The 12,437-nt window shown below is 42.8% G+C and overlaps 2 protein-coding genes across 5 annotated transcripts; both read left to right on the top strand.

Annotated features, from left to right (window-relative positions):
* The first annotated feature begins 530 nt into the window (after positions 1-530).
* mavs (mitochondrial antiviral signaling protein) lies at positions 531-6,261 on the top strand. 4 transcript variants are annotated; one of them, XM_084437759.1, is made up of 6 exons: positions 531-589; positions 1,552-2,576; positions 2,714-2,843; positions 3,002-3,176; positions 3,306-4,207; positions 4,428-6,261. In XM_084437759.1, the coding sequence occupies exons 3-6, from the start codon at positions 2,721-2,723 to the stop codon at positions 5,436-5,438; spliced, it is 2,211 nt and encodes a 736-aa protein (XP_084293885.1). In that variant the 5' UTR covers positions 531-589; positions 1,552-2,576; positions 2,714-2,720; the 3' UTR covers positions 5,439-6,261. The 4 variants fall into 4 exon arrangements, with proteins under 4 accessions (XP_084293885.1, XP_084293884.1, XP_084293883.1 ...); XM_084437758.1 differs by having other exon boundaries at positions 545-1,687; positions 2,527-2,576; XM_084437760.1 differs by having other exon boundaries at positions 548-589; positions 2,527-2,576.
* Positions 6,262-6,500: 239 nt separating this feature from the next.
* pank2 (pantothenate kinase 2) lies at positions 6,501-11,983 on the top strand. The gene is made up of 7 exons (XM_084437664.1): positions 6,501-6,824; positions 7,533-7,885; positions 8,083-8,336; positions 8,921-9,097; positions 9,274-9,397; positions 10,476-10,601; positions 10,735-11,983. Exons 1-7 carry the CDS (start codon positions 6,605-6,607, stop codon positions 10,783-10,785), a joined length of 1,305 nt encoding a protein of 434 aa, XP_084293790.1. The 5' UTR covers positions 6,501-6,604; the 3' UTR covers positions 10,786-11,983.
* Positions 11,984-12,437: the final 454 nt, after the last annotated feature.

Here is a 12,437-nt window from a genome sequence, read left to right as displayed (position 1 = left end):
GATTGTAAATGGGTAGATCTAGTATGGCCAATAAAATCTAAATTATTTTGAGTGATTAATGTGATATGGGATAATATATGTGAATTGCGTAATCCACAAGACTCGCGGGCTGGTATAATGAACGTGCTGTTTATTCAAAATCACCTCAAGACTGACAGATAGTTGATTGACATTTTAGTTGACTGATGATCTCTCGTCTCAAATCTGTGGTAAAGGGTTAGGGTTGCTGATATATTTGCTGATATATTTCCTGGTGTCCAAATGAAAAGTAGAAAACTAGATAAGCGAATAGGCTTGTGGAAACGTAGCCTACATTCAAGTAGAACTGTTACTGCTGTTGTGAATATTGCTAAACTCTGATGGAAAATCAGGAGCGAGCAGGAGAGGTCAAGAATAGGATCAGGATTATTGCTGCCTGTTCGAGTACAGTATTACCCTCCAATCATCAGCGAGAACTCCGGCCTCTTAACCAACCAGAGAACGCGGGAGTGTAAAGTGTACGCCTCTGCAGGGAGTGCACGCTATACCGAAAGTAAGAATAGCACTGGGCTGAGAGATCAACCAACTGCTGATTCTCTGGGCACGAAAGGTGAGAGAAAGCCAACATGTTTGTTTTAATATGTCAAACCTTCAACTTAATGATTCGTTTAAGTCTACGAACAATAATTGTCGTGTAGGCTGTGGCCCGTGTGTTATTTTCGGTGTAGCAGACGCTGCCTTAACTGCATGTCAGTTTGTTTGCCGAGATCTTCATCTTATAGGATTTATATTGCAGCCTATCAAACGTATTTACTCCTCAGCCGTTCAGCCTCCAAGGCGACTAAACTATGTGCGTAGTTACTGCAACTTTATTTGTATTTTACGTCACAGGTCAGTAAACTTACCAGTAGGCCTACTATCAGTGAGCTAGCTACTCTAGTATGCCATTTCCTTAATCATCATACATTTAGAAGAATTGTCAGTAGGCCTACTAACCATACAACTTGAGCTGTATCTTAACTGTTTTGATTAGTTAGTTTGATTAGCCATCATTTTATAAATTACCCAAACAACGTACTTTATTGCTACACATGTATTGCTACACATGTAACCTGATTAGCTCTTCTTGAATCAGTTCACTCAATAAACCTAATAATGAGACCAACAAGACAGAGTTCTGGTGACCTGCTAGTAGGCTATAGAGGACATTCCTCTGGCACTGCTGTGCATAACTGCCCTTGTGTCAAGGTGCTTTCCCGCATAGCATGACACCTGCCACATTTATTTGTAATCCTGTAAACATTTTTCAGAATTTGCGTTTTTTAACTATTTGAGATGAAACACTTGGTAAAGTGTTTCAGCACCAACAGTATAGCCCCACTAGTAAACACCAGGTGTGTGTGTGTGTGTTTGTGTGCGCGTGCGCGTGTGTGCGAGCGTGTGTGTGTGTGCGAGCGTGTGTGTGTGTGTGCGTGCATCTCGTTAATAAGGGATTGACACACAAACTGTCCAGCAGTTCAAACGCAAAAGACTTTGCTCCTTAGTTATGGATATATCATGTCTTTACATCAGTCCGCCAGTGCAAGGCTGAAGCTGAGCTGCTCCAAATGACACTAGTCTTTACCAGGCTGTCTTAGTAGGGAGGAGGCAGACTGGACTTTCCCCTGAAAGAACGTGACAGCAGATTATTTCATCTGTACAGTATACTGTAAGTATAAATGGTGAAGGATTTAAAGTGTATTCAATACACAAGGATTCACGTGTGCTTTAAAGGGTTAATGAAGATCGAGTAGACGTGGGATTACTTGAGCTGTACCTAAGATAATGTCGTTCAACTTTGAAATGTTCTCAGAAACATATAGGCTACTTACTGTAAGAATTTATATTTCTATGCTTGGAATGTTGTTGCATGCTAGAAACGTATATTATGTATAATGCACATTGAAAAAGTAAAAAGTAAGGGTTCTACCACCCTTATATCCCATTGGTGTGCCTTCAGCCATTCAAAGTTTATAAAATATCATGGGGGTGGATTTTGGAGTAAGACCGACACAGTAGTTTTCCTTCAGTCTTGCAGAGCACCTCAGCTTGTGATATTAAGCAACCTTGGAGTCTGGAGGTCATTAATTAGTTACTAGTTTGGGCTTGTTCATGCTCTCCGAGCTCAGAAGAGGTTTTGATTTCACAGCTGCCTGATACAACAGTCTGCATTGTTTATTTTTTATTTAGTCAGTGTATTCATTCTATGAGCAACTGTACATTTCATTAAATTAAATAAACAGAACTGGTCATTTAATGTAATTAATTATGTGATTAATTTAAATGTATTTAATCATTGTTTGCTATTATATGATTCCTATTTATTTTTGCTATTATATGATCACTTTCACTTTCCTAAACAACATTTCACTTTCAGTTTTCTAACATATGAAAGAGAAATTCCCTTCCCTGTCCTCCAATGGCTACATTACAGTATATCCTATCAGACACTGAATATTGTTATTGTGTTTCTAATGATCGTGTTTCTAACTTTTATTGTTTGGACAGGATTCCTTTGCTGACTAAAGGATCAAACGGTGCTTTGAGTCAGAGGACAGGTAAATATTTATATTTGTCTTTAATGTCAAAGAGTTGCTAGATAAAATATCAAGCCTTTTCAAGGCTCCATTATAGCAGTATGTTGTTTCTTTGTTGTTAATGATCTCCCCACTGTTCTCTTCTACTTGATGAACAGCATAAAGATGTCTTATGCCAGTGATAAACTGTACAATGAATACTTGAGGCGGAACATGGCACGGTTTGTGAGCAAGGTTAGAGTGAAGGAGATCTTGCCCCATCTGCCCTGCCTCACACAGTCTGACCGGGTAAGTGTCTATACTCAGATATGTTGCTTGTTTCAATGTTGTTGAAAAAAAAAACTTACAACTTTTTTGTTTTAGTTCTGCTTAGTTCATTTTTTATTTGGTTGCTTGTGTTAACATTTTTGTTTCATCGTTGCCATCCATGTTGTGTGTTTCTTTAGGAAGAGATAGAGGCCAAAAAAGATCAACATGGTAACTACGATGCTATGCAGCTTCTGTTGAGTAATCTGACGAGGAGAGACAATTGGCCAGAGGAGTTCATCGCCGCACTGGAGTCATGTGAGCACAGGGCTCTTGCCGATGAGATCCGAACAAAATACAACTCTCTCAAGACCCGTAAGTACTGGTCTCTGGACATTTAGGTAAAGCCTGGAGGTCCTATACATTTGCTATGTCTTCGTTGAGTTCTGAACCCAGTGAATGTCATCTTTTCCCTCATTGTTTCTTCTATTCCCTCCCCTGCAGCTCGTGTAGTCAAGGCTTGTGTTCCTCCACCACCACCTGCTAATCCATCCTTGCCCGTTCCGGAGAGCATGGAGGACAGTCCAGCTGCTGGAGCTCCCACGCCTCAGGCAGCTGCTCCTCCAGCACCAGCTCCTCAGTCTTCACCCCCTCCCTCCCCTCCTGTGATGCCAGTGGCAGCCCCAAGTCCTGCCCCTCAGGCTGCCGTGGCAGCAGAGCCTGCCCAGGCTCCCCAACCCCCAGCAAGCCCAGATATTGCTCGTCAGAGACCATCTCCTCCCCCCGCCGAAGCCCCTCAAGAGGTCCCCGGTGATGAGATTCTGATCCCCAGTAATGCCCTCGCTCTGGACAGCCAGGTGTCAGGTGTCAGCTCTGAAATCCCCTCTGTGTCAGAGCCTCCTGTTGTCCATGCAGAAATACCAGCCTCCTCTCAGGCTGATCAGTTCCAAGCAGCCCACGAGGAGGTCAGCCCATCAGAGAGTGCTGCTCCAGTCCAGGCTGATCCATCCTCTGTCGCCGAAACTCCTCCTGCCCCTGCTACCACTGAAACTCAGGCTACCACTGAAACTACCCCTGCCCTGGCTACCACTGAAACTACCCCTGCCCTGGCTACTGCTGAAACTACCCTTGCTCTGGCTACCACTGAAACTACCCTTGCCCTGGCTACTGCTGAAACTACCCCTGCCCTGGCTACTGCTGAAACTACCCCTGCCCTGGCTACTGCTGAAACTACCCTTGCCCTGCCTACCACTGAAACTCCTTCTGCACCTGCTGCCACTGAATCCACCCCTGCCCCGGCCAACTCAGCCCTGGAGAAACATCCAGTCCAGGACACCACACCCCCACAAGACACTATGATTCCTGCTCCCCAGCAGCCTGTAGAAGACTCAGACCCTACTGCACAGGTGAATATTTGTCCCGTATTATGTGGTTGGTTAACAAATGCTTTGTGTCATGCTGATGAAATAGTCAGACCAGATCAATCATATGATTAAGTTTGGATTTTTAATGATGACATATGTATCATGTGTATATTGCAGCCCTATTGTTGAATATACCTGAAACTACACACACACAATAACAAACACTGATGATTCATTTAAGTAACATTGACTTCCCCTTCAGGTCACAGAGAATGATGAACTCGCAGAGCCTCCACAGGAAGACCTGAGCCAGCATAGCACTCAGACCACAGTCCCCCCCTCCCCTCCAGTGGATAGTGTTGATGGGGCAAACTCAACTCTCAGTGATGGGGAGGCTGAATATCTTAGTAAGCCTGGGATACTTAACAGTACATCAGAGGAGCCCTTCTCAGGAAACATTAGTCTCCAGATAAGTACCTCTGCTTCAGGCCCTGAACCTGCTGCTCTGGCTCCCATGACTGCGGCCTGTTCTGCTGTTGACGAGGAACCCTTCTCAGAGAACGTTGGTCTCCAGATAAGTACCACTGTTTCAGGCCCTGAACCTGCTGCTGTGGCTCCCATGACTGCGGCCTGTTCTGCTGACCCAGAACCCTTGACTGTTGACAACCCATCGCCATGTCAGGAAAACGGAGTCACTGAGGAGCCTCTATCCTTGTACAATAATGAACCTGAAGAGAACCTCTTTGAGTCCACCTGTCAAAGCTCATTAGGGGATCAAGAAGTTCTGACCAACGTGGTCCAGGTGTCAGAGGAACCATCTGTCCAGAACCATGATGGCCAAACCCCGAGCATGCTGGCTAATGCTGTAAGTGAATCTGAAGATCCACGTGTCCAGAATAATGACAGCCAATCCCAGATTATACTCAGCGGTGCTGTCTCTGGGTCCGATGACCTAACCGAGAGCTCGCTGGGGAATGCAGCCTGCTTCTTGCAGGACCCACCGAGTCAAATCCTCAACGGCCAAGCCACCAAGCAGCCTACTTCTGCTCCGCCCGCCTGCGCTGTCAGTATATCTGTCACCAGTGCCTCCTCCAACGAGAACAGTCAGAATATTGTGGAGGACGAGGCTACACTCGATCTGAAGCCCCAGGGCCAGGAAGATCGCAAAGAGAAGGGAACCCTTCCACCAAAGAATCAGAAAAACTATATCCTCCTAACGGCAGCTGCAGTCGGCGTGTCTGCCCTTTTTGTGGCGTGGAAGCTGAAGAATTAACAATGTTTAGGAAAGACGAAGCATTGCGTAAGGAAAGGAAGTGGTTCCATGGTTCATTGTTGCCCCAATATCAACCACTAACAACACGGCCCAGTACTTTGATCTGTCAGAAATCTATTAATCATTAGTGGCAGATCTGTCCAAGTTGGGATACGTTTCGTTTTGTATTCTTTTTAAAGTATTGTGTGTAGAGACCAAATGTAGTATACTGCCAATTTGTAGAGTGGACAGTTTAAATCTGCTCCAGAGCTTGCTGAGGATTATCTTAGGTCATGTTTCCACTGTTAATGTGTGGAAAATACACATCTGATATGAATCCCAGCCGATATCTCACTATTTAGCCTGATAAAGCACTTGATTAATGTAAAATGCTGTAGCTTATGAAGGGACTTTGATTCTCATGCTTTTTCTGCCCTACTATACTGTATATTTGTGTGTGCGAGTGCGGGTTTGCGTGCGGGTGGGTGGGGACTATGAAAGTTAGTATTGCCAGACATAAATAAAGTAGAGTTACTGACTGCTGGAGGGAAATCTATATGAGATTAGTGTCTACTTTTAAAGAGGTCTATCATTTATTTTCCTTATCACCATGTCCACAGAGATAGATTATATTTAGGCTAAAGGGAAAGCACTTTGTATGTATCTTTTTAAATTCTTGAAATAGTATATTCTGCAGTGAATGCACCATAAATATTGTCTTACAAAATAAAACTTTTAACATTTCCATATGTATATAGTTTGAGACGTGATGTAGAGCAGCTTTTATTGGTACTGTACGTTTTGTTCGTGTCTGTTCTCATCTCTATCTTTGCTTGCACCTATGCACCTGAATAAAAATCTATAAAATTCCATAGAGACAGTCTTCATTATGTGGCCTAATATTGCAAATTAACAAAATACTGTTGTTTTCTTTCAGGCACACCCGCGCCATTGGCTGTTGATACACCCCTACCCCCACCTTTTTATTCAACATCGGCGCTGATTGGTGGAACAGACCTGTCACTGTACAGCCGAGTCACAGGGTCAATCCACCTCTGCCTGATGATGGCGCCACACAACCAAACAGTAACGTTAGCTAGCTATAATGCTATATAAGAAGACTGCATCATCCTGTAGTTACTAGTGCTATTAAAATCCTATAGAAGACATACTACCGACTTATTGAAATGGAGGTGAATGGCCATCAGTCAGACAGTGAAGCTACGGACAAAGATGAAACGCATTTTAGGCAGTTGCACTCAAGGAAGGAAATGTGTAACGTTAACAATTTTATAATAGACGAAAACACAGGGTCGTCTGCCAGTGGAAGTACAACTGACGGACGGCCGGCCGAATCCACCACCGGCTCTAGGCAAAGGATGGACTCGCTAAGAAGGAACAGGCCGCGTATGTTATTCTGTGCTGCAGATTTTCTGGAAGCAGTCTTCTGTTTGCTAGAAATTATAGGACTGTGTGCATTGTTGATGATAGCTAGCTAGCTATATGCGTCATATGCAAATTATGAAGTGGCGTACCTAGTCTATATTGGCTATCACATTAAAGTAGAAATTAGCTGGCTACCTAGCTAGTTCCCTGTATTTCTTCCCCCATAGTTAATGCAATATTACCTAATGCGTAGCAAGCTAGCCTTGTATTACATGGGCGCAGAAACAAGATGGCGTGACAGTAGCTACTAGCTAGTAGTACATGCTGTTCTACTGCAACTGTGGATATATTCATCTCCAGTAGCTAACAGTTAGTCATCTTGCTCATTAATTTTTTGTCGTCTTGTGTATCATCGCAGTTAAATAGAAGCTTGTTTAACAAAAATGCAATGAAATGTCATTGTATTAGTTTTCGATTGCACCAGCTCTGTTTAAATAGCCTTCTTAATCAGAATCAGTTACATTGCCAGGTAGTTTTTACACATACTAGGAATTTGTTCTGGTCAGTTGGTGCATAACACTGATGGGACAACATTAGACAGGGTGATGTTGTCTACTCATCAGTGTTAAGCACACACACACCACATTGGCTTTGGTCTACATGCAGCAACCTACTGTTCCTTTGCCATTTTCATAGACCAAACTCTGTTCTATTTCCTCGTGCACACAGCCTTTCCTTGGTTTGGGATGGACATTGGTGGCACCCTGGTGAAGCTGGTCTACTTCGAGCCCAAAGATATCACAGCAGAGGAGGAACAGGAGGAGGTGGAGAACCTGAAGAGCATCCGCCGTTACCTGACCTCAAACACAGCCTACGGCACAACCGGCATTAGGGACGTCCACCTGGAACTGCAGGACCTGACCATGTGTGGCCGAACGGGGAACCTGCACTTCATCCGCTTCCCCACCCAGGACCTGCCGGCCTTCCTGAAGATGGGCCGTAACAAGCACTTCTCCAGCCTCCACACCACCCTGTGTGCTACTGGAGGAGGCGCATATAAGTTTGAGTCAGACTTCCGTTCGGTGAGAACACATGGACAATACACAGATATCTGCCAGCCACTCATAATTAAAGATTTGTGAAAAAACCCAACCAAATGTATATTACATTAGTCATTTAGCAGACACTTTTATCCAAAGTGGCTGACAATAAGGTTAGAATTACATTATATGTGTACTTCTCATATTAGCCAACCTTGTATTCTCTGTCCCCTTCAAAGATGGCAGATCTGCAGCTTCAGAAGCTAGACGAGTTGGACTGTCTGGTCCGGGGAGTGCTGTACATAGACTCGGTGGTGTCCAATGGACCTTCAGAGTGCTACTACTATGAGAATCCCACAGACCCAGAGCACTGCATCCAAAAACCCTACAACCTGGAGAATCCCTACCCTCTGCTCCTGGTCAACATTGGTTCTGGGGTCAGCATCCTGGCCGTCTACTCTGAGAACAACTACAAGCGAGTCACTGGGACCAGGTGAGAGCTGCAAGCCGGATCAGCTGGACGGAACCGTTTAGTCACAGTGTTTAGAGAGTCTAGCCTCCCTTTTGCTTTGGTACTAAAACTAACAGGATTTCGGTGCTGCTGGCGACGAGATCACACCCTTTAGAGATTTACTCAAAACTCATAGCCTACTTTCAACCTTACTTTGGTTCTGGTTGAATTTTAAATGAAGTTTGTTCCATGCAAGTTTGAGATGATATTATCGGTTGGTTGTTTTTTTTTTCTACATCCTCTGGTAATTCAACATATGGTGGTGGTCTGCTGCTCGCTCTGTTTGTCCTTTGGCAGTTTCCCTGTCTGCCGGCTTTGAAAGGGACTCTTTGATTTTCGACTGGCACATGACCACTCGGCTTGCCATCGACATAATGGCTTTCTGTGCTGTACCACCAGAGAAGGAAAGGGGGTGTTTGTACATTTACAGGAGGGGGGGGGGTATTCTACCATGTTTGACATGGGATCATGTACTGTGGAGCATGCATTTGCAATGCAGTGGAGGGACTGTGGTGACTAGCGTTATAATAATAAGAAAAAAACAGAAATGTGAATGTGATTTCCAGCCTGGGCGGTGGGACGTTCCTGGGACTGTGCTGCTTGCTGACTGGGTGCTCCAGCTTTGAGGAGGCCCTGGAGATGGCTTCCCAGGGGGAGAGCACCAGTGTGGACAAGCTGGTCCGGGACATCTATGGTGGAGACTACGAGCGGTTTGGACTCCCAGGCTGGGCTGTGGCCTCAAGGCAAGCCTTACATGATTACATTGTGTTATTGTAATCAGAAATTTGTAAAATGTAGCCTATTCAAAGAAGAACAAAAAACTGACATTCATTTTCATAGTAGACTAGACTCATCTGCTTAATGAAATCTAAATAACCTACAACTACCCAGTCTCTCTCTGTATTTTCTTCTGCTATAGTTTTGGTAACATGATATCCAGAGACAAACGTGAGTCTATCTCCAAAGAGGACCTTGCGAGAGCTACCTTGGTGACAATCACAAACAACATTGGCTCCATCACCAGGATGTGTGCTTTAAATGAGGTTAGTTGTAAACAGATAACTGGGAACAATGAAGATGGACTTCCTCATTGATCATATGTTGTCAGAGTGTGTCCTCTCTCTATCCCCTCTCTGCATTCAGCCTCTTTACGGTGCTGCCTTGTGGAATCTGGATCAAGCAGCATTGTACAGGGCTATGAATGCGTAGAGGCCTGCCGCACACTTCAGACACACTCATGCTTTAAGCCTCATTCATAACATTAGGTGCGTTTACATGACAAATATTTTTCAATCCAGTTGATTTCAATCTGGTTGAAGAGTTCAGCTTGAGCTTATACATGGGATACAAAGTAAACTGGTTGGGTGTTTACATGCGCCAACGAAACAAATGTTTCGAACGCGCACGCAGCCGTGAGTGATTGCATTACGATGGTTACAAACAGCTGATTACGGAACTGTCGAACGTGCCTTGATTAGTCAAGTCTTGAGCATGCGCAAAATGAACGCAGAACGCAGCATCAATCCGTTTCAAGGTATACATGACGGACCAAACGGTTTCGAAAAGGTTTAAACTACCTCCTTTAAAGCGATTGGAATTTCAATCGGGTTGGGGCATTTCAGTCGGATTGAGGTGTTTATATGACATATTTTCAATCGGGTTGACCTTCCAAACCTATTTGAAACCGATTCAACCTGTCCATGTAAACGCACCTATTGAATACAATAGAACGTTTATTGCTATATGGAACAAGTACAGGTACATTGGATTTTTTGTTATTGCTTGTCCTTACAATATCTTATCAGATATTAGACTAGACTAATCAAATCTTTATTCCAGTCCAAGGTACGCAACTAGAAATTAAGGTCATAATATTATAAGGTTCCCAATCTGGCAATTTACTATCCGTAGTCTAGCAGTCTATAGATCCTCATCTACTTATTCCATCCAATCATCATGACTGTGACAGTGTCCATAATCTAGGCTGTACAAGTAATAAAATTCAAATATACAGTTGTACAGAGTCAGTTGTTATTGACTATTGTTATACATTAACATTCATAACAAATATTTTTAGCAATAACTTGAGGCCCCTGTGATGTCTTTGTCTTCTTTCTGAAGAACATTGAGCGAGTGGTGTTTGTTGGGAACTTCCTGAGAGTGAACACCCTCTCCATGAAGCTGCTGGCCTACGCCATGGACTACTGGTCCAAGGGCCAGCTGAAGGCACTCTTCCTCAGGCATGAGGTAAGGTCCTCAGTCCCTGTTGAAACCTGGGCAGCAGTTTCATCTTTTCCTCCGAACAATCTCTTAATCAAACACTTTTGGAAAGAGGCTGATGAACTGTTAACTAAACTGGCTTTGTTGTTATTGTTGACAGGGTTACTTCGGAGCAGTTGGAGCACTGTTGGAGCTTCTGCATCCATCTTGAATGCCATGTCTTTGAAGGTCTCACCTGATCTAGGTTTTCCTCATGTAACCCACTTCAGCACTTACAACTGCTCTAAACCAAAGAATCAAAGACACTGATTGTTATCCACTTGCAACTACAGTCGTACTGTAAATGATTCAATCTTGAGACTTGGGTTCAGTATCGTTAAATGAGTCAGGTAGTTTGCATTTTTGTGAGTATTTGTTTGTAGTCCCGAAAAAAGTGTTAAAATGCCTTAAAATGCTGTATTTTGAAAAGATGTAATTTATGCAGTCAGCTACAGTTGATCTCAGTCAAGAGATTTGCACAGAATTGAGAATTTAAGTGTAAAGGATATAAAAATTAATGAGATTTGAAGGGAGTATTGATTAAGAACTCTATATCAATTTCTAGCAGCTTTAAACAGATGGTAATTTGTCTGACCACTAAAGTGAAGTCAGACTGTATCACTGTCAGCCGCTGGGAAATTGATTTGCTCTTCCAAGATTCATATCGATACTAAAAGGTATTATACAGTAGGCTATGTATATATGTTAACCGGTGTGTAAAGGCATTTACTGTTACATTTACTGCTGATATTTTACACTGTTAAGCTTTACAAAGACTTTGTTTGTGATTCCATTTGAACAGAATAATCTGGACTTTGAGATAGGCTTGTTAATTTCTCAGTGAGGAGTTAAGATATGTGTGTTCTGTCTTGTCATCGAGATGTTCTTGGACATGCAAGTCACCCAAAATGTGCACTGTGTGCACATAAATATATAATAGAAGCTAACAGTTCATTGGTGTCTTACACTTTTCAATATATTTGTTTTCATCATTCTATCTTTCAAAAACGTACCTCTCTTGTTTTTTTTTTATAAAAGCTTCTAATTTTGTCTACTGCTGCATTTGAGATCGTTCAACAGATTTGGATTTCTTTGTGTTTTGTCACAAGCTAGTTCCCTTATAATTCAGATGTATTTTTCAGGTTACAGATTCCTTAAGTACCGCTTTTGTTAATACTTTCTACATGTTATATTGTAGAGTTGGAAGCTTCTCTATGGATCCATTCACAACAGAACAAGTGAAAGTGCCTATTTTGTGTATAACACTAGTGTGAGAGATGCTTCTCATTCAGATGTAGCCTATTTTATGACTTCATGAGACCAAGGAGATGCACAATTTACTATGCAGGAGAGTTTTATTTTATCCACGTTTTACATTTATTTTGTATTGAAAATAAATGATTTAGATTTTTTAAAAGTTTGTTTCACACTGAATCCATTGGTCTATTCTCTCTCATTTACTGTAGGCCTACACATTCCATGTAGGTCTACGTGCATTATTTTGCCAAAATAGAAAAAAAAAAGAAATGGCATGCTCACACCGATTCAATATGAAAGAAGTAATCTGATTTGAAATATGTGATCATAGCAGCTATAGCACTTAAATAAAATGCGATTTTCACTTTATAGGAGCTCTTGCCTTGCGCAAGTGGAAAAGCTGTTAGAACCATCCATGAAAGAGGTAGTGTCTTTCCAGGGAAAATCCTCCCCCTTTTTAAAGTCGTGCAGAAGTCCACGAGTCAACTGCACCTTCCCCCCTCCTTCCAGAGGGGCTGTACAGCTGGCAATTTACTGACAAAAGGCTGAAAGACATAATTGGCTATT

The sequence above is a fragment of the Borostomias antarcticus genome (genome assembly GCF_949987555.1).
Source record: "Borostomias antarcticus genome assembly, chromosome: 5".
NCBI classification, from domain to species: Eukaryota; Metazoa; Chordata; class Actinopteri; order Stomiiformes; family Stomiidae; genus Borostomias; species Borostomias antarcticus.
Note: the sequence above shows the minus strand (reverse complement) of the source record. Positions and strands in the feature narration are given on the sequence as shown.